The sequence below is a fragment of the Symphalangus syndactylus genome, chromosome 18 (genome assembly GCF_028878055.3).
Source record: "Symphalangus syndactylus isolate Jambi chromosome 18, NHGRI_mSymSyn1-v2.1_pri, whole genome shotgun sequence".
Taxonomy (NCBI): domain Eukaryota; kingdom Metazoa; phylum Chordata; class Mammalia; order Primates; family Hylobatidae; genus Symphalangus; species Symphalangus syndactylus.
In genome coordinates this window covers 18,833,383-18,859,816 of record NC_072440.2, presented here as the reverse complement: position 1 = coordinate 18,859,816, position 26,434 = coordinate 18,833,383, and the positions used below count along the sequence as shown (strand labels likewise).

Below are 26,434 nucleotides of genomic sequence, written 5' to 3'. Positions count from 1 at the left end.
GGAATAGGGAGTGACTGCTAACAGATACAAGATTTGGGAGGAGATGGTAATGAAAATTTCCTGGAATTAGTAGTAGTTATGATTGTACAACATTGTGAATATACTTAAAACCACTGAATTGTACACTTTTTTAAGTGAAGGAATTTTATGATAAGTGAATTATATATCAATAAAAATGATAAATTCGGTCAGGCATTGTGGTTCATCCTATAATCCCAGCACTTTGGGAGGCCAAGGCGAGCAGATGACTTGAGCCCGGGAGTTCCAGACCAGCCTGGGCAACATGGCAAAACCCCATCTGTACAAAAAAATATTAAAAGTGCTTCCTGGGCCGGGCGCGGTGGCTCATGCTTGTAATCCCAGCACTTTGGGAGGCTGAGGCGGGCAGATCACAAGGTCAGGAGATCGAGACCACGGTGAAACCCCGTCTCTACTAAAAATACAAAAAATTAGCCGGGCGTGGTGGCGGGCGCCTGTAGTCCCAGCTACTCGGAGAGGCTGAGGCAGGAGAATGGCATGAACCCGGGAGGCGGAGCTTGCAGTGAGTCGAGATCGCTCCACTGCACTCCAGCCTGGGTGACAGAGCGAGACTCCGTCTCAAAAAAAAAAAAAAAAAAAAGTGCTTCCTTCAGCAGCACGTGTACTAAAATTGGAACAATACAGAGATTAGCATGGCCCCTGTGCAAGGATGACATGCAAATTTGTGAAGCGTTCCATATATAATCATGAAAGAAAAAAAATAGCTGGATATGGTGGCATAGGCCTGTAGTCCCAGCTACTAGAGAGACTAAACAGGGAGGATCACCTGAGCCCGGGAAGTCGAGGCTGCAGTGAGCTGTGACTGCACTACTGCACTCCAGCCTAGGCAACAGAGTGAGACCCTGTCTAAAAAAAAGAAAAGAAAAAAAAATTCATGTGTAAATAACAGTACACACAAATAAAAAAAATCACAATTAACTGACTACAAACTGATATGGCTAGCATGGTGGCTCACACCGATAATCCCAGTGTTTTGGGAGGCTGAGGCAGGAGGATCAGTTAAGGCCAGGAGTTCAAAACCAGTCTGGGCAACACAACAAGATCTCTATATTTACAAAAATACAAAAAATTGGCCAACTATGGTGGCACACACCTGTAATCCCAGCTACTTAGGAGGCTGAGGTGGCAAAATCACTTGACCCCTGAAATTTTTGGTTACAGTGAACTATGATCACATCACTGTGCTGTAGCCTAGGTAACAGAGCAAGCCCCTGTCTCCAAAATAAAAAAGTTAGGCCAGGCATGGTGGCTCACGCCTGTAATCCCAGCACTTTGGGAGGCCAAGGCAGGTGGATCACCTGAGGTCAGGAGTTTGAGACCAGCCTAGCCAACATGGTGAAACCCCGTCTCTACTAAAAACACACACACACACACACACACACACACACACACAAAAATCAGCTGGGTGTGGTGGTGGGTGCCTGCAGTCTCAGCTACTCAGATGGCTGAGGCAGGAGAATCACTTGAACCCAGGAGGTGGAGGTCGCAATGAGCCGAGATTGCACCACTGTACTCCAGCCTGGGCAACAGAGTGAGACTCCCATCTCAAAAAAAAAAAGTTAGGATGAGGGTTACTTGTTGGTAGGATTGTCATTATTCTGGGACCTATAGAAGGGTATTCTGGGATAGTCTACCAGGTTTTGGTGGTTTTGTTGTTGTTGTTTTATCTGACTGGTATTCACCTTATAATAATTTCCTTTTTTTTTTCTTTTTTTTTTTTTTTTTTTTTTTGAGACGAAGTCTTGCTCTGTTGCCCAGGCTGTAGTGCAGTGGCGCAATCTTGGCTCACTGCAACCTCCGGCTCCCAGGTTCAAGCAATTCTTCTGCCGCAGCCTCCCAAGTAGCTGGGACTACAGGGAGGTGCCACCCAGCCTGGCTAATTTTTGTATTTTTAATACAGCCACTGAATAATTTCTTAAGGTTTATATTTGATTGATTTGTTTGGCTTTCTATATCTGTGTTTTGTTTTATAATTTAAAAATTTTTAAATTTTTAAATGACAATTTTAAAGCTGAAAAGTACGTTAACTGAAACAGGAGATTCACTAGGTAGACTTAACTGTAGGTTGGAGACAGCAGAAGTTTGCACACTTGAAGATAAATAGAAATTATCCAGCTAGAAGAATAGAAATGCATTGTAAAAAGGCCAGGTGCAGTGGTTCACACCTGTAATCCCAGCACTTTGGGAGGCCAAGGCGAGTGGATCACTTGAGGTCATGAGTTCGAGACCAGTCTAACCAACATGGTGAAACCCCGTCCATACTAAAATAACAAAAATTAGCTGGGTGTGGTGGCAGGTGCCTGTAATCTTAGCTACTTGGTTGGCTGAGGCAGGCAGCGATCCTCACATCTCAACCTCCCAAGTAGCTGGGATTATAGGCACATGCCACCATGCCTGGCTAAAATTTTGTTTTTTTGTAGAGACAGGGTTTTGCTATGTTGCCCAGGCTGGTCTGCAACTCCTGGGCTCAAACGATCCTCTTGCCTTGGCCTGCCAAAACACTGGAATTACAGGCATGAGCCACTATGCCCAGCCAAACTCTAGGTATTTAAGAGAAATGAAAACATTTCTCAACAAAAAGAGTTGCACAAGGACATTCATAACAGCATTTATTCACAATAGCATAACAACCAAAATGTCCATCAACAGGAGAATGAATATGCAAATTGTGGTCTGTTCATACAATGGAATACCACTCAGTAATAAAAAAGAACATTTTAATTACTGATTGAATGTTTTTTGTTACTGATTGAAGCACCACCATGGATGTACTGCATAGACACCCTTCTACCCTCACTGAGCATAGATTATGTTCAGTGAAGGAAGCCAGACACAAAAGAGTATATATTATATGATTCCATTTATATGATGTTCTAGATTAGGCAAACTAAGGTCAAAATGATCACAACAGCATTTGCCTCGGAAAGTAGGGATATTGATTAGAAATGGACATGAGGGCCAGGCGTGGTGACTTATGCCTGTAATCCTAGGACTTTGGGAGGCCAAGGTGGGTGGATCACCTGAGGTCAGGAGTTCAAGACCAGCCTGACCAACATGGCAAAAACCCATCTCTACTCAAAATACAAAAATTAGCCAGGTGTGGTGGTGGGCGCCTATAGTCCCAGCTACTTGGGAGGCCGAGGCAGGAGAATCGCTTGAACCCAGTGGGGGCAGAGGTTGCAGAGAGCCGAGATCGCACCACTTCACTGCAGCCTGTGCGAAAGAGCAAAACTCCATCTCAAAAAAAGAAAAAAAGAAATGAACATGAGGAAGCTTTCAGGGGAGATGGAAATGGTCTGTACAAGGCCTGAGTCCAAAATCTATAGGGCAGACTTCAGTCCAAACTCAGGCAGGGTTTATATTATAGTCTTGAGGCAGAATTCCTTCTCCAGTATGCCAAAGCAGTTGTGGCATTTGTGTTTATGTATTGTGGGTTACCTTTTGGTTTGTGTTTCAGCCAGCTAGGCAACCAAACTTAGAACTTTTCTGACCCCTTCAGCTGCAACATTGAATCCAGAATGTCTGATTAGTGGACCCATATCAGTAAAGTTGCCTGATGCAACTATGTTCCTTCTACCATTATCCCACACCATAAATATTCATTCCCACCCATATTCCAGATTTTTGTCTTTTGGAAATTGGAAACCTCATGCAGTTTTTTTTTTGTTTTGTTTTTTTGAGACGGAGTTTCACTCTTGTTGCCCAGGCTGGAGTGCAATGGCGCGATCTCGGCTCACCGCAACCTCTGCCTCCCAGGTTCAAGCAATTCTCCCGCCTCAGCCTCCCGAGTAGCTGGAATTACAGATATGCACCACCATGCCCAGCTAATTTTGTATTTTTAGTAGAGATGGGGTTTCTTCATGTTGGTCAGGCTGGTCTCGAACTCCCGACCTCAGGTGATCCACCCGCCTCGGCCTCCCAAAGTGTTGGGATTACAGGCTTGTGCCACCGCGCCCAGCCCCTCATGCAGTTCTTTTTGGAGTGTAGTAGATCTCCTCATGGGTCACACTTTCTACCCAACTTGGAGCCTGCTGGGACTTGAGTGTAGTTACAGTTCTACTAGAACCAAGGCAACTGCCTCAAGGGACATACCTACAGGTTTTCAGGCAAAACAGGGTCAACCTTCTCAGATGGGGTGGAAGGGCCACTTCTGCTGGCAATGAAGACTCAGCAGAATTTATGAGTTCATTGTCCCCAGCTTCAATAGGTTTGGTACATGCATTTGTCAAAATTGTACCGTTCAATTGTATGCATTTTAGTGTATATAAAGACACTTTGGGAGGCCAAGGCACGAGGATCGTTTGAGCTGAGGAGTTCCAGACCAATCTGGGCAACATAGTGAGACCTCGTCTCTAAAAAAAAAAAAAAAAAAAAACTATTACAAAAATAATTATTGGCCGGGCGCGGTGGCTCACGCTTGTAATCCCAGCACTTTGGGAGGCCGAGGCGAGCGGATCACGAGGTCAGGAGATCGAGACCACGGTGAAACCCCGCCTCTACTAAAAATACAAAAAAAAATTAGCCGGGCGTGGTGGCGGGCACCTGTAGTCCCAGCTACTCAGAGAGGCTGAGGCAGGAGAATGGCGGGAACCCGGGAGGCGGAGCTTGCAGTGAGCCGAGATTGCACCACTGCACTCCAGCCTGGGCGACAGAGCGAGACTCCATCTCAAAAATAATAATAATAATAATAATCACTTAGTAATACTGTGGTGGGCTGGGGTATGGGTACATTATGCTATGGGTTCCTTATGCTGTTATAGTTAACCATTCTTCTATTAGGGGACATTTAGAGTTTGTCTAATAATTTACAATTATAAAATTACAGTGAACACTTTAATACATTCAGCTTTTTTGAATTTAAAATATTTTCTTTGGCTATATTAGAGTAGAATTATAAGCTCTAGTTATATGAACATCTTTAAGGCCTTTGATGTAATTGGTTGTATTAATTTACAGTTCTGTCAACAGTATGTGAGATACATATGTATCATCCCAGGTCACTTTTTTATCTCGTAATTGCTAAAGAAACTGTTTTTCTAAAGACACTTAAGTGCTAGTACATTACTAGTAGCTCAGATTGACTAGTTTATCCCATGGTATCTGCTTCACCTGTCAGTAGTGGGTCCCTAGGCTTTCTTGCCTTTTTTTTTTTAATGGTAGTCTATGCTGTAAGGGATTAAACAGGATCATGGCTGAGCCTCGTCTGCCCACTGACTGCACTCAATGGCTCAGTGCTTCTTTTGGCCCTACTTCATGTCTCTCCTGACCATTTGAAAAAGAGACTGTGTTGCTGCTCCAGCTTGAAGGATTGTTGCCCTTCCTACTGAGCACCTAGGACATGATTGAGCTCCTGGCCATACTGATAGATTGGTACTTATTAAACATCAACAGTGCCCCAGCAGCAGCAGCATCTTGGGGTTTTTCTAATCAAACTTAGTAGCAAACTTCTTAGAATATCAGATTATCTAAGTTCAGGTTCTTTGGTTTTCCCATCCCCAGGTTCACTGCACCTCAGGCAGAACTCTATGAAGCCGTTCTAGAGATCCAGAGAGATTGTTTGGCCCTCTGCTTCCCTGGGACAAGCTTGGAGAACATCTACAGTATGATGCTGACCCTGATAGGACAGAAGCTTAAAGACTTGGGGATCATGAAGAACATTAAGGAAAATAATGCCTTCAAGGTACTTCACTTCTCTTGACCCCAGTTCTCAAGAACACCTACCATGCTGCTAGGTTTTTACCCTATATAAAGCTAATTAGATTTAGAAATGGGACAGATGCAGTGATTCATGCCTGTAATCCCAGTAGTTTAGGAGGCTGAGGCAGGAGGATAGCTTGAAGACAGCCTGGGCAACATAGCAAGACCCATCTATATACATGTAGATATATATACAGACACACATATATATATACACACACATACGTAGATATATATACATACACACACACGGGGTTTTTTAAGTAAAAAGAAAAGATTTAGAAATCATCTTTGTGATCTGTAAAAGAGATTTAGCTTTAACATGGATTAAAACAAAGGAAGTCAGTACTTATTTCTTCCAGAAGATGGCAGCACGTTCTGATTCATTACATGCTGCATAACTAGCTCCGTATTCAGAAAACGTAAAATGAAGTCTGGTGCCGATAGGGTGAAAAAGGAAACAAGAAATGAGGAGAAGCCTGGGAAACACAGCAAGACCCTATCTCTACAAAAAATTTAAAAGTTAGCTAGGTGTGGTGGCACACACCTCTAGTCTCAGCTACTTGGGAGGTTGAGGTGGGAGGATCACTTGACCGCAGGAGTTCAAGGCTGCAGTGAGCTATGATCGCACCACTGCACTCCAACCTGGGCCACAGAACAAGGCCCTGTGTCTAAAAAAAAAAAAAAGAGAGAGAGAGATTAACTTTTAATCCTTTTACGGGTTATTCTGTAGGTCAAAGTAGAAGGTATTTGTTATTTAAGTGACATTTTTGAGACTTCAGCAGTATTCCCAAAGACCATGTCATTAGTGAATTTTTTTTCCGCATCCAAAATGTGATGGTGTTCAGTAAAAATGTAAAACCTCAGCTTTAAAATTAAGATGCTAGATGCCTAAGTTAGACAGACCATTGGGCATCTCCTACCTACAAGTTAAGCCTTCTAGGACTTCTGTTATCAATAAAAACGAAGCTATAAATTGGCTGTTGCTCGGGCCAACAAATCTTTAACTAACTGACAGAAATATCCAAGCTGGCTGGGCACAGTGGCTCACACCTGTAATCCCAGCACTTTAGGAGGCTGAGGCAGGCGGATCACATGAGGTCAGGAGTTCGAGACCAACCCGGCCAACGTGGTAAAACCCTGTCTCTACTAAAAATACAAAAATTAGCCAGGCATGGTGGTACATGACTATAATCCCAGCTACTTGGGAGGCTGAGGCGGGAGAATAGCTTGAACCCGGGAGACAGAGTTTGCAGTGAGCCAAGATCGCACCACTGCACTCCAGCCTGTGCAACAGAGCAGGACTCCATCTCAAAAAAAAAAGAAATACCCAAGCTGGTAGGTGCCCCAAAGTATGCCTTCTCCATAAGTTGCTGTGAGATATTTAGGGTCTCCAGAGTAGATTCCTGAGGGGATATGTGAATGAACATTGGAAAGAACTGTGGTAATAGTTATCCTCTCTTTCCCAAGAAAAGAGATTTTTTTTCTTTATTTTTACCTTTCCTGTGGTACTGAAGAAAAGAGACTTTCATTTGCCACAGTCATTAGTTGGGATTACCCAAGTCAGCATGTATGTAGTGTATTAAATAGCAAGAATGGAAATGTGGATTTATGAGAATGCCATTGGCAGAATTGCATGTAAGAGGTCGCAGTTTTTCAGGTGCCTTTAAGTATTAGCCCAAGGAGGGATTAAACTGAAGTGGCAGAACCATGGGGGAGATAATAACACATATCTCACTGATTTATACTTGCCCAGCATTCCTGTAAGAGGTCATTGCTGTAATGATACTGTGATAATTATATTTTCCAGGCTGCTCGAAAATACTGCCCTCATCATGTTGGCCACTACCTCGGAATGGATGTCCATGACACTCCAGATATGCCCCGTTCCCTCCCTCTGCAGCCTGGGATGGTAATCACAATTGAGCCAGGTAAGGAGAGGTGTTAACAATAGTAGTATGAGGTAAATTGTTTGTTTGTTTTTGAGATGGAGTTTTGCTCTTTCACCCAGGCTGGAGTGAAGTGGTGTGACCTTCAGTCACTGCAACCTCCGCCCCCCAGGTTCAGCAATTCTCCTGCCTCAGCCTCCTGAGTATCTGGGATTACAGGCGTCGGCCACCACGCCCGGCTAATTTTTATATTTTTAGTAGAGACGGGGTTTCGCCATGTTGGCCAGGCTGGTCTCGAACTCCTGACCTCAGGTGATCCACCCATCTCGGTCTCCCAAAGTGCTAGGATTATACGTGAGCCACCGCGCCCAGCCACATTGTTTGTTTTTACCTCAACCAATGTAATTAAGTTAGAAGAGACAGGAAAAAAAGTCGAGTGTGGAAGATAATTTTATTTTAGATTTATCTTTCGTATGCTTAATTAACATCACACAATTTGTTCAATTTGACTCCTCCAATAAACAACAGATGGGGAATACTTCCTATAAGTAGATATTAAGAAATGAATCTTTTTTAATCCTGCCTTTCCCAGGGCCAGTTTGTACTGGTCTCCCATTTAGTAGTGGGGGGCTGCTCAAGCTTCCAAAGCGCCCAGTGCTTGCGTGCAGAGAGACAGGCAGACACACTATGCTCTCAGTTTCAACACCTCTGCAAGCTGCATTGAACTACTCAGCACCATCCCACTCCTTAGTATCCATCGCCTTCCTCATAAGCTTCAGAGAAAGCTAACAATCGGATACGTTACCTAACTTGAATGGTCCTGGGTGTTGGGCAGGATTCTGAAGAGAAGCAGTGGCCACAGTGGTGTGTGAAGATTGATGTTGTCAGAGTTGATGGTTAAATACTGATGCTGGTTTTGTTTTGAAAACTGATCTAAATTTTAGATTTCAAGTATTTTAATCTCTATATATAAATTATGGCTGTGAAATGTCTTTTATGCCACGCTTTGAACCTAGTCATACATTGCTATCTGTGGCCATAGATATATCATTTAGTTCAATCTGGTTGGTACATGGGCGCTTCCTTAGACTGTGCAACATTTTCCTTTGCTGATCTTTCTTTTTTTTAAATCGCAGAGCAGTATCTGTGAGGATAGTGGAGGAAGTTTATAACTTGTTTAATATAAAAAGCCCTGGTATGTGTCTAACTTCATGATTAGAAAGGGTACCTGGGGTTCCTACATTTTTCCAAATGTACATTAAAGTCTTTCAGTTTCTCTTGTACTTTATATTATGCACATCAGATATATTTAAATCTTATAATGACTATCTCTGCAGCTTCCAGTTGTCAAGGCTAATAATCTCTAAATGTTTCTTTTAATACAGTTTAAATATATTTTGTCTTTATTTTTGCGAAGTGCTCTTTTTCCAAGGGACTCTTAGGCAGGGGAAGAATGCACTTATATAATCTGCTTGTCCCCCCACATATATTGATGTACTTTTAAATTAAGTAACTTTATTGGCCTGCTTGAGCCACTAGAATATGACAGAATCATGATCAGCATTGCCGTAGTTGTATTGAGCTTGTAGTCCAATATAAAGATAACCACAATAATAATTTTAGTAATGATACCAACATGTGTTGACCATTATATGCCAGGCACTTTGACATGATTATCTCATTTAATCCTTACAGCTTTACTAGGTAGGTACCATAAAGATCCAGTATTACAGAGGAAGGAATTTTAATCCAGAAGTTACTTGCCCCAAACCACCCAGTTACTATCATTCCTGAACAGCGTGTTCTTCTTTCTACTTCACAGGCATTTATATTCCAGAGGATGACAAAGATGCCCCAGAGAAGTTTCGGGGTCTTGGTGTACGAATTGAGGATGATGTAGTGGTGACTCAGGACTCACCTCTCATCCTTTCTGCAGACTGTCCCAAAGAGATGAATGACATTGAACAGATATGCAGCCGGGCTTCTTGACCTTCACTGGGGCCCACATGCACCTCAGGTTCAAGATGGGTGTCTTCTGGCAGCCCTGCACATGTGCTTTCTGAGTGTCTCTGTGTGTGCATTAATATATGCATTCCATTTGGGAGCATAGCAGCTGTGTGAATGTATGTAATCGTGTGTGGGGGGTTTTTTGTTTTAAGTAGTTAGAAGTCTGGAAAAATGAATTTTGGAATTCTATAGAAAAAATGAATTTTTTCTATAGAATTAATGACCAGAGCAAGTTTAATTTTTAAACATAAAGGTCTTGGTTACATATGTCCATGCATTCCAGTTAACACATTTAAACATATAGAAAATTCACTTCTTCTTTTCAAGTCCTTCCCTTTCTATACTTTTGCTGAGATCCACCCAATATCATAAGAAGTTTCTGTGATGCCTGTATTTTTAGCTAATTACCAAGGTCTCTGCCTATGCGAAAATTCATCTGTCGGTGATTGTGGGTGGCCAATACATACCTTATGTAACTCCTCCCTACCTATTCTAGATCCTGCATATCTACTGGAGCCATATGAGCCCTCAGGGACACTGGTGTCCTGCAGTCTTATTAGTCAGCCACAGTCCAGGTTCCAGCAACACTAGCTACCTACCAAACAAAACACTTTTGAGCTTTTCTTGCCATTTGCCTGGGACCTGGAAAGTGTTTAGATTCTTGATAAAGAAGGAAATGGAAGAGAAAGAAAATTATGTATGTATATACTAAAGATCCAGACATCAGGGCTGGGCACAGTGGATCTGCCTGTAATCCCAGCACTTTGGGAGGTCGAGACAGGTGGATCTCTTGAGACCAAGAGGTCAAAACCAGCCTGGCCAACGTGGTGAAACACTGTCTCTACTAAAAATACAAAAATGAGCTGGGTGTGGTGATACATGCCTGTAATTCTGGCTACTTGGGAGGCTGAGGCATGAGAATTGCTTGAACCTGGGAGGTGGAGGTTGCAGTGAGCTGAGCTCATGCGACTGCACTCCAGCCTGGATGACTGAGCAAGACTCTGCCTCAAAAAAAAAAAAAAAATCCGGACATCCTGCCATCTTTTCTCTTCAATTTAAAGATGATTTCTTAATGATGGCTTCAAAAATTAATAAAAAGAAAAGAAAAAAAATGATTTCTTTCCCAGACATCCCTGCTCCCTCTATAGATTCTTAATGCCCTGACCCTCACAGGTTACCCTTGTAGTTGTTGTGCTGCGCAGAAGCAGATCCTCTACTTACATACCCTGTCAGAGTCCCAGTAGTGGCACCCAGTTTTCAGAGAAGTACCCCTGTTATCATTCTGTGATTTCCTCTAGTGCTAATAGAAACAAAATACGGAATCTACCAAGTACCTGTAAATATCCTATGATTCTTATCTTTCTTTGATACTAGCATTGGGAGTGCAGTGGTAAAGAGTCGTATTTCTTTTTTATTTTTTTTGGAAACAGAGTCTCGCTCTGTCGCCTGGGCTGGAGTGCAGTGGTGTAATCTCGGCTCACTACAACCTCCACCACCTGGGTTCAGGCAAGTCTCCTGCCTCAGCCTCCTGAGTAACTGGGACTACAGGTGCATGCCGCCATGCCCAGCTAATTTTTTGTATTTTAATTTTTTGTATTTTAGTAGAGACAGGGTTTCACCCTGTTGCCCAGGCTGGTCTCAAACTCCTGAGGTTAGGCAATCCGCCCACCTCAGCCTCCCAAAGTGCTAAGATTACAGGCATGAGCCACCACGCCCGGTTTAAGAGTCATATTTCTTTAAACACAAACATTGGATACAATTATACAGCAACTCAGTTTGCAAGGTGAACAGGGCTAGATTACCACAGATAGCTTATTTAGGAGCTTCTGTGATAGAGGGAAGCTTTAAGAACCAGTGTGTTCACCTCCTTTAAACCTGGATATGAGCTCAAGATGTATAAAACATGCCAATTGTTAGAACACAACTTTGAGGGTTTCTTAAAAAAACAATTTGTATTAGGGAAGCACAAGCTAGGGGATTAACAATCTCTGCAATGCTGGAAGTTTGCCTATCTTATCAGGGAAACCCAGGGTACAGAGTGAAAAGCAGACAGGCAGTGACTTCCTCAAGAGACAGATAATGTGAAAACAAAAGTGATACAAATTATATCCTGACAGTGCTAGCCTAGGAATGCCTGGCTTTGCGCACCTTATCTAAGCAGCTCTCGGAATGAAGGCTGCACAGCTGGAGTCTCCATCGCCCCTACTCACCCTCCCACCTCCAAATATCCACACCCACACCCTGTTCAGCTTTGTTAATAATACAAAGATCACAAATGTGAAGCACAAATGCTGCTTCTCCCCCTCCTGTTCCCATGTCAGAGATGGAGAAGAAAGCACAGTGAGCTGTTCACCAGTCCAGCGGTGACCTCGGAGTCCTTTGTAACAGTGTTTCCAATAACTGCTGCCAATAAAACAGAACCTATCTGCTGTCCCTCAACTAGTGTCTGATAGCTGAGAATGTAATTCGTTTGTGTGTCTATTAGAAAATTAGGCAGCCCCCACAGAGAGTAGCAGCATAAAGGAACCTGCTTAGAAGAGGTTTTTATGGTGTGATTGTGTTTTTTTTTTTTTTTAATTTTTGTTTCCTGAAGTAGAATCCATAGCTCAAAAGTTTTAAGCCTGAGAAAATATAACTTGAGGTGTTTTTTATGCTCCTAATGAAAAGATGAATGAATGCATCATTAAACCTTAACAGTAGAGCAGAATTTCACTGTTACAAACCGCATGGGTTCTCCTGGTTGTGCTGCTGTTCTCTACTTGTGTGTCACTGAGTTTGAGCATCATTATTGTTTGAATCAGAGGACCCACTGGAATCAAGCCTTCTTGGAGTTGCTGCGCAAGAATCTGAGAAAACTTCAATCTTTACTAGCATTTCTTAATGCTTTCCATAACTTTTGTGCAATTATGTAAGTTCAATTTAGACAAAATGCTGTTACTTTTTAAGGCATTACTAATAACTGAAAATAGTTACATCATTGCCCATCAAGGGAAAAGCATTTGTAACTGTCATTTAAAAAAAAATAAAACTATAAAACAGTATAGAGGTGTATGGTGTGTGTGTGTGTTACTTTAGAATCTAGAGTTTACAGTCTATTTAGTATAAACGTGAGACCATCTGGTTTTACAAAATAATTTAAAAAGTATTCATTAGCTGCTGTCACAAAATCATGATAGCAAACTTGAAATGATTTTATCCATCTTACAGAGGAAGAATCTGATGGATTTGATCCAGCCTATTAAAAGGTTGACACAAAACTGACTGAAAAGTCTCCAGAAAGTCCCCATAGTACTCAAGACTGTAAACTATAGCCATGCACATTTTATGAAGGATGAATTTTGTGGGGAAATAGGATCAAGTTGCAAAATTATGAATATTTGAACTTTGTCAACCATATAATGAATCCTAAGTGTAGCCATCTCTCTCTCCCTGTTAGGACCATCTTTAAAATCTGAGACTGTCTATAAGGAGTACTTTTAACATTTCTCACATTCTGGCAGGCACAAAAAGATACTTTGTATGGCACAATGGAATAAATTTGAGGGGGCTGAGTGGTAAGTACATATGACTTGGAGAAAAAAATTATTATACATCGTTTAACTATGATAAGTAAAATATGTACAGTGAGCCACCATGGCTGACCAACAAACATGAAATTTCTTATGTGAATGGATTTCTAATCCAGTTGAAATATTTTATATCAAATATTTCAAAATAATGAAGCTATAATTTGCAGTATATACATGTATTGTTAGAACAGTAACCCTGCTCACAGCTTGGACTCCACTAAGAGGTACTTCATCCACAAAAGTCGTAAGTATCCAGCATATGTAAAGCAGAGATCTGGGCTGTCTGAGGCTGCATCTGGAAGCAGCCCTGGCCCAGTCTTTAGCCCCCTTGACACCTATGGCTAGCAGCCCTTAAACATCTGAAACACCAACCATTCTACCTAAATTCCATGACTTCCTTGTCTTCCATGTGAAACGGCTCAACAGCTGCCACTGAAGTAGATGACCAAATGGTAACACCCCTCCTTCTCCATGTTTCAGTGAGCTCTTGAAAACTAATTCTACATCTTATGACCCTAAATTAAATACCCTAATTGAAATATCATTTAGGGTATTTAGGGTCATAAGATCTAGAATTATACTGGTAAGAATTACTCTGGACATAAAAATTTGTGTGACTGGTCAGGTGTGGTGCCTCATGCATGTAATCCTAACACTTTGGGAGGCTGAGGTGGGAGGATCACTGGAGGCCAGAAGTTCAAGACCAACCTGGGCAACATAGCTAGATCCCCATCTCTACAAAAAAAATTATATTAGGTGTGATGGTGCATGCAGGTAGCCCCAGCTACTTAGGAGGTTGAGGTGGGAGGATCACTTGAGCCCAGGAGTCTGAGGCCCAAAGCTGCAACAAGCTATGATCACACCACTACACTCTTGAGTGACATGGGCAAGACCCTGTCTCTAAAAAAAAGTATCTGTCAGGCCGGGCGCGGTGGCTCACGCTTGTAATCCCAGCACTTTGGGAGGCCGAGGCGGGCGGATCACAAGGTCAGGAGATCGAGACCACGGTGAAACCCCGTCTCTACTAAAAATACAAAAAATTAGCCGGGCGTGGTGGCAGGCGCCTGTAGTCCCAGCTACTCGGAGAGGCTGAGGCAGGAGAATGGCGTGAACCCGGGAGGCGGAGCTTGCAGTGAGCCGAGATCGCGCCACTGCACTCCAGCCTGGGTGACAGAGCGAGACTCCGTCTCAAAAAAAAAAAAAAAAAAAAAAAAAAAAAAAAAAAAAAAAAAAAGTATCTGTCACTATATAATATTGATCTAGATTCCCACCAGTTTTTTTTTTTTTTTTTGAGATGGCGTCTCGCTCTGTCGCCCAGGCTGGAGTGCAGTGGCGCAATCTCGGCTCACTGCAAGCTCCGCCTCCCGGGTTTCCGCCATTCTCCTGCCTCAGCTTCTCCGAGTAGCTGGAACTACAGGCGCCCGCCACCACGCCCGGCTAATTTTTTTGTATTTTTAGTAGAGACGGGGTTTCACCGTGGTCTCGATCTCCTGACCTCGTGATCCGCCCGCCTCGGCCTCCCAAAGTGCTGGGATTACAAGCGTGAGCCACCGCGCCCGGCCAATTCCCACCAGTTTTTAAACCCCATTGGTTCTGAATGGTTGCCACTAAATACTACATTTTCCTAGGAAACGAAAGTGGGAAGCCTACAAGGTTAGAACAAACATTTTTATTAAAATACTCATCTTAGAGGGGCAGGGGGAGGGAGAGCATCAGGATAAACAGCTAATGCATGCAGAGCTTAATACTTAGGTGATGGGTTAATTGGTGCAGCAAACCACCATGGCAAACATTTACCTATGTAACAAACTTGCATGTTCTGCACAGTTCTGCACATGTATCCTGGAACTTAAAAAAAAAAATGGCCGGGCACAGTGGCTCACGCCTGTATTCTAGCACTTTCGCAGGCCAAGGCGGGTGGATTGCCTGAGCTCAGGAGTTCAAGACAAGCCAGGTCAACATGGTGAAACCCCTTCTAAATCTCTACTAAATACAAAAAATTAGCCAGGTGTGGTGGCACATGCCTGTAATCTCAGCTACTTGGGAGGCTGAGGCAGGAGAATTGCTTGAACCCAGGAGGCAGAGGTTGCAGTGAGCCAAGGTCACACCATTGCACTCCGTCCTGGGCAACAAAAGCAAAATTCCATCTAAAAAAAAAAAAAAAAAAAGATACTGGAGATACTGGCAAACTTTCCAAAGTGACTGTACCATTTTGCATTTCTACCTGCAATGTATGAGTCATTCCATTTTTCCACATCCTCGCCAGCATTTGGTGTTGTCACAGTTTTTTTGTTTTTGTTTTTGGGTTTTTTTTGGCCATTCTGATGGGTAGTAATATCTCATTGTGGTTTTAATTTGCATTTCTCTGATGGCTAATGGTGTTGAACATCTCTTCATCTGCTTACTTGCCATTTGTATTACATCTATCCTCTCCAGTGAAATCCCTTTCCATGCCATTTGCTCATGTTCTAATTGGATTGTTTTTTGATAGCTGAATTTTTAACAATTCTTTCTTTATATATTCTACCTATTAGTGCTTTGTCAGATATGTGGTTTGCAAATTCTTTCTCCCACTCTGTAGCTGTCTGTTCCTCCCCTTAACTGGCCCTTTCATGGAGCAAAAGTTTTAAACTCTAATGTTTAATTTATCAATTGTTCTACTTATAGATCATGCTGTTGGTGCCAAGTCTAAGAATTCTGTCTGGCCCTAGATCCTGCAAATTTTCTCCTCTTTCTTTTTTTTTTTTTGGCTTCTTTTTTGTTGTTGTTTGTTTTTGAGACAGAGTCTCACTCTGTCACCCAGGCTATAGTGCAGTGGCACTATCTCGGCTCGCTGCAACCTCTGCCTCCCAGGTTCAAGCGATTCTCATGCCTCTCAGTCTCCCAAGGAGCTGGGATTACAGGCGCCCGCCACCATGCCCAGTTAATTTTTGTATTTTTAGTAGAGACCGGGTTTCTCCATGTTGGCTAGGCTGGTCTTGAACTCTTGGCCTCAAGTGATCCACCCATCTCGGCCTCCCAAAGTGCTAGGATTACAGGCGTGAGCCACCGCACCTGGCCTTAATTCTAAACGTTTTATAGTATTAGGTTTAAGTTCATGATACACATTGAGTTAATTTTTGAAAAACATGTGAGACATAGGTCGAGGGTTTTTTGTTTTGGTTTGGTTTTTGTTTGCCTATAGATGTTCAATTGCTCCAGCACCATTTGTTAAAAATGGTGCGTTTTTCCTCTACTGAATTACTTTTGTACCTCTGTCAAAATTCAGTTGGGCATATTCAAGTGAGTCTTTTTCTGGGTTCTCTATTCTGTTCCATTGGTCTATGTGTCTATCCTCCACGAACACCAGTCTTGATTACTGCAGCTGTAAAAAATAAGTCTTGAAAGCAGGTAAAGAGATTCCTCCCACTTTATTTTTCCTTTCCAAAATTGTTCTAGCTATTCTAGTTCCTTTGCCTTTTAATGTAAATTTTAGAATAGGCCTGGCTCAGTGGCTCATGATTATAATCCCAGCGCTTCGGGAGGTGGAGGCAGGCAGATCACCTGAGGTCAGGAGTTTGAGACCAGCCTGGCCAACATGGTGAAACCCCATCTCTACTAAAAAAATACAAAAATTGGCTGGGCACAGTGGCTCATGCCTGTAATCTCAGCACTTTGGGAGGCTGAGGTGGGCGGATCACCTGAGGTAAGGAGTTTGAGACCAGCCTGACCAATATGGTGAAACCCATCTCTACTAAAAATACAAAAATTAGCTGGGCATGGTGGTGGGCGCCTGTAGTCCCAACTACTTGGAACGCTGAAGGAAGAGGATTACTTGAGCCCAGGAGTCCAAGGTTGCAGGGAGCTGAGATCACACCACTGCACTCCAGCCTGGGCAACAAAGGGAGCTTGTGTCTCAAAAATATACATATATTTTTTATTTCTCTTATCAGTGTTGTGTAGTTTTCAGCACACAAGTCTGAAATATGTTTTGTTAGATTTACACCTAACTATTTCACTTTTTGGATGATTAGAAGTGGCATATTCCTTTCAATTTCAGTGTCCACATGTTCTTAGCTAGTATATACAAATACAATTGATTTTGGTATGTTTATCATGTATTCTGTAACCTTGCTGAACTCATTTAGTTGTAAGTTTTGCTAGATTCTTGAGATTTTCTACATAACCATGTGTCGTCTAAAAATGGGACAGTTTTATTTCCTCCTTTCCAACCTGTATGCCTTTTACTTCCTTTTTTTTTTTTTTTTTTTGAGACAGAGTGTCGATCTGTCACCGAGGCTGGAGTGCAATGGCGCGATCTGGGCTCACTGCAACCTCTGCCTCCCTGGTTCAAGCGATTCTCCTGCCTCAGCCTCCCGAGTAGCTGGGATTACAGTTGTACACCAACACATCTGGCTAATTTTGTATTTTTGGTAGAGATGGGGTTTCACCATGTTGGCCAGGCTGGTCTGCAACTCCTGATCTCAGGTGATCCACCCGCCTCAGCCTCCCAAAGTGCTGGGATTACAGGTGTGAGCCACTGCGCCCGGCTACTTCCTTTTTTTTTTTTTTTTGGTCTTGTTCCACTGGCTAGAAGTTCCAGTGCTATAATAAATAAGAGTGAAAGAGTGATGAGGCCTTTCTTGCCTTGTTCCCGATTTTAGGAGAAAGTATTCAGCATTTCACCACTTGTCCCTTGATGTCCATGGGGGATTGGCTCCAGGATCCCCCACATAATACCAAAATCCCAGGATCTTCAAGTCCCTGAGATAAAATGGTGTAGTATTTGCATATAACCTAGGCATATCTTCCTGCATACTTTAAATTATCTCTAGATTACTTATAATACAATGTAAACGCTATGTAAATAGTTGACATACCATATAGACTAGGTAGGAAATAATGACAAGGAAAAAAAGGCTGTACATGTTCAGTACAAACACAGCATCCTTACTGGGTTTTTTCCCCAAGTATTTTTGATCCCTTGTTGGTTGAATCCACAGATACAGAAGACCAGATGTATAAAATTGGCAGGTTTTTGTACATGCTCCTTATCAAATTGAGGAAGTTCCTCTTCTATTCCTGTGTGTGCACCTATTGATATAATCATGTGATTTTTCTTCTTGAGCCCATTAATATGGAAGAATCCATTGATTTATTTTGAAATATTGAACCAGCCTTGCATCCCTGAAAAAACCCCCACTTGGCCATGGTGAATAATTATTTTTATATTTGCTAATATTTTGTCCCATTAACAAAAATTTCTAAAATTTTTGTAGGTATCATTTGCTAATATTTTGTTGCGGATTTTTGTGTGTATATTCATGACAGTTATTGTTTCTGTAGTTTTCTTTTTTGTACTCTGTCTGGTTTTGTTATCAGGGTAAAACTAGCTTCATAAAATTATAGATGATCCTCAACTTTTTGTTTTTTCCTTTGAGACAAGTTCTGGGTCTATTGCCCAGGCTGGAGTGCAGTAGCACGATCTCAGCTCACTGCAGTTTCCACCTCCCAGGCTCACACTTGTAATCCCAGCACTTTGGGAGGCCAAGGAGGGTGTATCACTTAAGGTCAGTAGTTTGAGACCAGACTGGGCAACATGGCAAAACCCTGCCTCTACTAAAAATACAAAAATTAGCCAGGCATGGTGGCATGTGCCTGCAGTCCCAGCTACTCAGGAGGCTGAGGCACAAGAATCACTTGAAGCCGGGAGACAGAGTTTGCAGTGAGCCGAGATCACACCACTGCACTCCAGCCAGGGCAACAGAGTGAGAATCTGTCTCGAAAAAAAAAAAAAAGTTACAGGGCTATTCAAATTATTTCATCTTGGATGACTTGTGGTAATTTGTTTTTGAGGAAGTGATCAATTTTGCCTAAGTCATTATATTTTTTTTCTTTTTTTTTGAAACAGGGTCTCACTCTGTTACCCAGCTGTAGTGCAGTGGTGCAATCATGGCTCACTGCAGCCTTCACCTCCCAGGCTCAAGAGATCCTCCCACCTCAGTCTCCCATGTAGCTGAGACCACAGGTGTGTGGCACCATGCCTGGCTAATTTTTTTTTATTTTTTGTGAGGCAGGGTCTCACTATGTTGCCCAGACCGGTCAACTCCTATGTTCAAGCAATCCTCCCACTTCGGCCTCCCAAAGTGCTGGGATTACAGGTGTGGGCCACCACACCTGGCTTGGACTTACCTATTTCTACTTTTAGGTCTGTCAGTTTTCACTTCACATGTTTTGCAGTGCTGTTTTTTAGTGCATACACATTTAGGGTTGCTATGTCTTCTCAGTGGATTGACTCTTTTAGCGTTATATAATGTCCCGCTCTTTCTACATTAATTTTCTTTGCTCCAAAGTCCACTTTAGTTTATTTTAGTATAGTCACTCTTGCTTTCCTTTGATGAATGCTTGTATGACATAACTTTTTCCATACTTTTACTTGCAACTTGCCTATATCATATTTGTAGTGAATTTCTTGCAGATAGCATACAACTGGTTTTTTTTTTAAATCCACTCTGCCAATTTCTCTTTCAATTGGTGTATTTAGACCATTTGCATTTAATGCAATTGTTGATATGTTAAGGCGGAAGTCTGTCATTTTATTTTTTTCTATTTTTCTAATCAGCTTCCTCAGGTTGAAGTGATTATTTTATTTTTGAGACAAGGTATCACTCTATCACTTACACTAGAGTATAGTGCCGAAATCGCAGCTCACGGCAGTCTTGACATTGGTGGGCTCAAGTCATCCTCCTGCCTCAGCCTCCCAAGTAGTTGAGAATACAGTTGTGCACCACCACACTCGTGTGTGTGTGTGTGTGTGTGTGTATTGTTTGTAGAGATGAGGTCTCATTATGTTGCCAAGGCTGGTCTCGAACTCCTGGGCTCAAGGGATCCTCTTGCCTTGGCCTCCCAAAGTGCTGGGATTACAGATGCGAGCAACTGTGCCCCACCTCATTTTATTTTTTGTTTTCTGCTTGTGCTCTGTTTTTCTGCCTTTCTGTGTGTCAAACACTTTTTAGAATTCCATTTTATCTATAGTGTTTCTCTTCTGAGTGTCTCTTTGTATAGCTTTTTAAGTGGCAGCTCTTATATACATGACTTATGACAGTCTACTAATGTCATCATTTTACCAGTTTGAGAGAAATATAAAAACCTTACCTCCCTCTGGTCCCTTCACCCTTCCCGGTTTATATGGTAATTGTTTAAAATATTTTCTCCATATAGATTTAGGACTATATTAGAAGATAATGCTATAATTTTTTTTTTTTTTTGGAGATGGAGTCTCGCTTTGTCACCCAGGCTGGAGTGCAGTGGCACGATCTCAGCACACTGCAACCCCTGCCTCTCAGGTAACTGGGATTACAGGCATGTGCCACCATGCCCAGCTAATTTTTTTTTTTTTTTTTAGTAGAGATGGGGTTTCACCTTGTTGGCCAGGCTGGTTTCAAATTCCTGACCTCAGGTGATCTGCCTGCCTCGGCCTCCCAAGGTGCTGGGATTACAGGCATGAGCCACTGCACCCGGCCTAAAGTAAAAATTTTAGCATTCCCAGCGCTTTGGGAGGCTGAGGTGGGCAGATCATGAGGTCAAGAGATTGAGACCATCTTGGCTAACACAGTGAAACCCCATCTCTACTAAAAATACAAAAAATTAGCCAGGCATGGTGGCATGTACCTGTAGTCCCAGCTTCTTGGGAGGCTGAGGCATGAGAATTGCTTGAACCCGGGAGGTGGAGGTTGTAGTGAGCTGAGATCGCGCCACTGCACTCCAGCCTGGGCAGCAGAGCAAGACTCTTGTCTCCAAAAAAAATTTTTACTTCAACTGTCATACATAATTTAGAAAACTCAAAAGGAGAAGAAAAGCTTATTGTATTTGCCCATATTTTCACTTTCTGTGTTTGTTTTTTCTTTCTAACTTTCCAAGGTCCTTGTTTTATTGTTTTCTTTCTTTTTAGAGAACTTCCTTTTTAGCCCTTTCTGGGGGAAGGCCTACTGGTGACAAATTCTCTTAGTTTTCCTTCTGAGAATGTCTTGATTCCCCCTTGATTCCTGAAGGATATTTTCACTACATATAGCATTCTGAGTTGACAGGTGTTTTTTTGTATTCGCTTTTTGCATGAAAAACATTTTGCCACTTCTGCTGGCCTCTGTGGTTTGCGGTGAGAAATCTGCCATTCAAATGATTTTTCGTCTTTAGGTAAGGTGTTTTCTCTGGCTGCTGTCGAAATTTCTTCTCTCTTTAGTTTTCAGAAGTTTAATTGTGATGCGTTGTGGCATGGATTTCTATGGGTGTATTCTGTGTAGTGTTTGCTCAGCTTCTTGAATCTATAGATTTTTCTTGCCAAAGTTGGCAAGTATCCAGCCATTATTTCACCAATTACCTTTTCAACCTGGCCCTCTTTATTCTCTCCTCCTAGAACCCTGATGACACAAATATTAGATCTTTTGTAGTATTTCCACAGGTCCACAGGCTTTTTTAAATTTTGTTTTCAGTCTGTTTTCTTTCTTGTTCAGATCGGGTAATTTCTATTGTTTTGGTTTTTTGTTTGTTTGTTTTTTGGAGACAGTCTCATTCCGTCGCCCAAGCTAGAATGCAGTGGTGCAATCTCAGCTCACTGCAACATCTGCCTCCCAGGTTCAAGTGATTCTCCTGCCTCAGCTTCCCGAGTAGCTGGGAATACAGGCACGCACCACCAAACCTGGCCAATTTTTTGTACTTTTAGTAGGGATAGGGTTTCACCATGTTGCCCAGGCTGGTCTCGAACTCCCGAGCTCAGACAATCCACCTGCCTCAGCTTCCCAAAGTGCTGGGATTAGAGGTGTGAGCCACCACGCCCAGCCTTATTTCTATTGTTCTATCCTCCAGTTCAGTTATTTTTTTTTCTTCTATCACTTCCATGTCTTTTTTTCCTCCCAGCTTCTGTTGGGAAAATTGTCACTTCCATTCTGTTATTGATCCCATCCACTGAGAGTTTTTTAATTCAGTTATTTGCATTTTTCAGTTCTAAGACTTTTGTTTTGTTTTTGTTTTTGTTTTTTGAGACAGAATCTTTCTCTGTTGCCCAGGTTGGAGTGCAGTGGCACGATCTCTCACTGCAACCTCTGCCTCCTGGGTTCAAGCAATTCTCCTGCCTCAGCCTCCCAAGTAGCTGGGATTACAGGCACGAGCCACCACACCTGGCTAATTTTTTATATTTTTGGTAGAGATGAGGTTTCATCATGTTGGCCAGGCTGGTCTCGAACTCCTGACCTCAAGTGATCTGCCTGTCTCGGCCTTCCAAAGTGCTGGGATTACAGGCGCAAGTCACCCTGCCTGGCGGATACCCAAGCTAAAAATACAAAAATTTACCCAGGCGTGGTGGCGGGTGCCTATAATCCCAGCTACAGGGGAGGCTGCAGAAGGAGAATCACTTGAACCCAGGGGTCGGAGGCTGCAGTGAGCTGAGATTACACCACTGCACTCCAGCCTGGGCAAGAGAGCAAGACCGTCAAAAAAAAAAAAAAAAAAAACCTTCAATGCCTTCCCATAAGATCTGTAATAAAATCCCTGCATGCTCTGGCCTCTGCCTGCCTCTCTGACATCTCTTACTACTTTCTGCTTGCTCAGTAAGCTCCAAATTTATTTACTCAACACATAATGAGCACATACAATGTACCAGTTTTTGTTACCAATAAACAAATCAAAATTCTCTTTTCTTGCTGAGGACACACAAAAACAACAATTCTAATACACAAGTAAATGTCAAAATATGTTTGTTTGTTAGGAGATAGGGTCTTGCTCTGTCACTCAGGCTGGAGTGCAGTGGTGCAATTTCAGCTCACTGCAGCCTCGAATTCCCAGGTTCAAGGGATTCTCCCACCTCCTTAGCTTCCTGAGTAGCTGGCACCACATGCCCAACTTAGAAAAAATATGTTAGAAGGTATATATATGTAAATTGGATGGGGAAGTAGATCATGTAGGGCCATTTAAAGGACTTCAGCTTAAATGTCACTCTTCACAGAAGCCTTATTTAATCACCCAATTTATTGTTGCCTCCTTCTCCCCTCAATCTCATTACCTTATTTTCTTCATAGCACTTATTGATACCTGAGACTTTTTTTCTTTTTTTTTTGAGACAGAGTTTCACTCTTGTCACTCAGGCTGGAGTGCAATGGCACAATCTTGGCTCACCGCAACTGCCACGTCCCGGGTTCAAGCAATTCTCCTGCCTCAGCCTCCCAAGTAGCTGGGATTACAGGTGTAAGCCACCACAGCCAGCTGAATTTTGTATTTTGAGTAGAGACGGGGATTTGCCATGTTGGCTGGGTTGGTCTCGAACCCCTGACCTCGGGTAATCCACCCACCTCAGCCTCCCAAAGTGCTGGGATTACAGGCATGAGCCACTGCGCCCGGCCAGAGACTTCTTTCTTTTCTTTTCTTTCTTTTTTTTTTTTTTTGGAGATGGAGTCTTGCTCCATCGCCCAGGCTGGAGTGCAGTGGCGCGCTCTTGGCTCACTGCAAGCTCCACCTCCCGGATTCACGCCATTCTCCTGCCTCAGCCTCCGGAGTAGCTGGGACTACAGGCGCCTGCCACCGCGCCCGGCTAGTTTTTTTTGTATTTTTAGTAGAGACGGGGTTTCACCGTGGTCTCGATCTCCTGACCTCGTGATCCACCCACTTTGAGTGCTGGGATTACAGGCGTCAGCCACCACGCCCGGTGAGCCTTTTTTCAATGCAGCATTTTTTATTAATTTATTATGAGATAGGGTCTCACTCTGTCACCCAGGCTGGTATGCAGTGGCGCCATCTCAGCTCACTGTAATCTCCATGTACGGGCTCACGTAATCCTCCCCCCTCAGCCTCCAGAATAGCTGGGACTACAGGCATGTGCCACCATGCCTAGCTAATTTTTGTATTTTTTGTAGAGACGTTTCACCATGTTGGCCAGGCTGGTCTGGAATTCCTGGACTCAAGTGATCCGGCCGCCTTGGCCTCCCAAAGTGCTGGGATTACAGGCCTGAGCCACCCTGCCTGGCGGATACCTGCAACTTTTTTTTTCTGAGATAGACTCTGGCTTTGTTGCCCAGGCTGGAGTGCAGTGGCACGATCTCGGCTCACTGCAACCTCCACCTCCCGGGTTCAATCCATTCTCCTGCCTCAGCCTCCCGAGTAGCTGGGACTACAGGTGCCAGCCACCACACCCAGCTAATTTTTTTGTATTTTTAGTAGAGATCGGGTTTCACCATGTTGGCCAGGCTGGTCTCTAACTCCTGACCTCAGGTGATCCGCCCTCCTTGGCCTCCTAAAGTGCTGGGATTACAGGCTAGAGCCACCTCGACTGGCCCTGAGACTTCTTGTATTTATTTGTTGACTTGTGTATTATTCCCTAACTAGGGGTTTATTTAACTCTGTTATTATGTCTCTTCTGTTTAAAACAAAACCTGGTAAATATCAATACTTTTATTGAATGATGGATAAATATGTCTTCAAGACCTTAATTTACAATGGGTTTCTAGTATTCCTGTCAGGGCCTGTAGGCACACAACAAATTAACAACAGAAATTTTAACATAAAGTCATTAAAACTTGGGCTAAGAAAAACTTTGTAGGGTTCTTGTAGCCCTTTAAGGTCTCACACAATTTTTCTTTTGAAGTCTGGATAAAGCTGTGGTGGTGTTTTCCCAGATTGTTGCTGTTTATCACTAACAAACAAATCGCAATTCTTTCTCTTTTATTATTTTTTTGGGGGAGGAACGGAGTCTCCCTCTGTCGCCCAGGCTGGAGGGCAGTGGCTCGATCTCGGCTCACTGCCATCTCCGCCTCCCGCGTTCAAGAGATTCTCCTGCCTCAGCCTCCCAAGTAGCTGGGACTACAGGCGCGTGCCAACACACCCAGCTAATTTTTGTATTTTTAGTAGAGACGGGGTTTTGTCATGTTGGCCAGGCTGGTCTCAAACTCTTGACCTCAGGTGATCCACCCGCCTCGGCCTCCCAAAGTGGCTCCCAGGCGTGAGCCACCGCGCCCAGCCTATTCTTTCTCTTTAGCAATAGAGTCAGCACACTCCATTACTCGCCAGATATCTTTTAAGAGAAAATACAAGGCTTCAAATACACCTGTACGAGATCTAAGAGTGCTCTGGCAGAGTCACACCTCTGCAAGGTTAGAGATGTCAAAGGGAGTCCTGGTCTAGCCAGAAATGGGAGTGACACAAAGTACAGGTGCTTGGGTTGGACGCGATGGCTCACTCCTGTGATCCCAGCACTTTGGGAGGCCGAAGTGGGAGGATCGCTTGGGCTCACGAGTTCGAGACCAGCCTAGGCAACATGGTGAGAACTTGTCTCTATTAAAAAAAAAACAAACAAAAAAAAGCGGCTCTAGCACTTTGGGAGGCAGAGACAGGCGGATCACCTGAGGTCAGGAGTTCGAGACCAGCCTAGCTAACATGGTGAAACCCCGTTACTACTAAAAATACAAAAAAATTAGCCGAGCGTCGTGGCGGGCACCTGTAATACCAGCTATTCGGGAGGCTGAGGCAGGAGAATCGCTTGAACCCGGGAGGCAGAGGTTGCAGTCAGCCGAAATCGCGCCATTACACTCCAGCCTGGGCAACAAGAGTTAAACTCCGTCTCAAAAAAAAAAAAAAAAAAAAGAATGCCTCACAAAAATTCAAGAAATACAGCGACTGCAGATGGGTCGGTTTCACTACAGCACAAGCAGCGGAAAAAGGACACAGGTCGGGGAGAAATCACCCTACAAAGATGACAACTGAGGAATGAGGAGTGGGGACTGACACACGCTACCGTGAAACCGTGCACCACGACCAAAGGCTAGGACTGCGACTATGCGGGCGCAGAGGCCACCCCCCAGGCTTGGCGGGCGGGTAAAGGCAGGGCTGGAGGCCTGCTCAGTGTGGCCTTAGGGAGGAACTTCGGGGGTCTCCTCTCTCCCCATCGAATCCCTGAGCAGTTCCCGAACAGAAATCGGAGACCAGACGGTGCCTGGGCCCCAGCCCTCCCACGGGGACTGCACCTTGGGCCTGGCTCGGAGGCGGGTCAGAGTCTGCGAAAGACCAGCGAGGACTCTCGGGTTTCGGGGCAGGCGGCGGGCGCCCACCCCCGCCAGCACCGGGAGCCGCGCGGCGACCCGGCGAGCCCAGCAGACAGGACAGGACTGCGGCGCAGGTCTGGCTCAGGCGGAGGAAGCAGCCGCCGCCCCAGCTGACGGAGTGCGGCCGGGGGCTTCCCAGAGGAGGCGGCGACATCGAGCCCTTTCGAACGTT

The 26,434-nt window shown here is 43.6% G+C and overlaps 1 protein-coding gene and 1 non-coding gene across 7 annotated transcripts in view; both read left to right on the top strand.

Annotated features, from left to right (window-relative positions):
* The window catches only part of XPNPEP3 (X-prolyl aminopeptidase 3), a 75,821-nt gene extending 63,146 nt beyond the window's left edge, over positions 1 to 12,675 (top strand). For all 6 annotated transcript variants that reach the window (XM_055252775.2, XM_055252777.2, XM_055252778.2 and 3 more), the window contains 3 exons: positions 5,539 to 5,719; positions 7,547 to 7,667; positions 9,448 to 12,675. In XM_055252775.2, the coding sequence (XP_055108750.2) occupies positions 5,539 to 5,719; positions 7,547 to 7,667; positions 9,448 to 9,614 (469 nt within the window). In that variant the 3' untranslated portion in view covers positions 9,615 to 12,675. The remainder of the gene's footprint in view (positions 1 to 5,538; positions 5,720 to 7,546; positions 7,668 to 9,447) is intronic.
* LOC129468788 (U6 spliceosomal RNA) lies at positions 620 to 723 on the top strand. The gene has a single exon (XR_008652847.1). It is a non-coding gene; the product is annotated as a U6 spliceosomal RNA (small nuclear RNA).
* Positions 12,676 to 26,434: the final 13,759 nt, after the last annotated feature.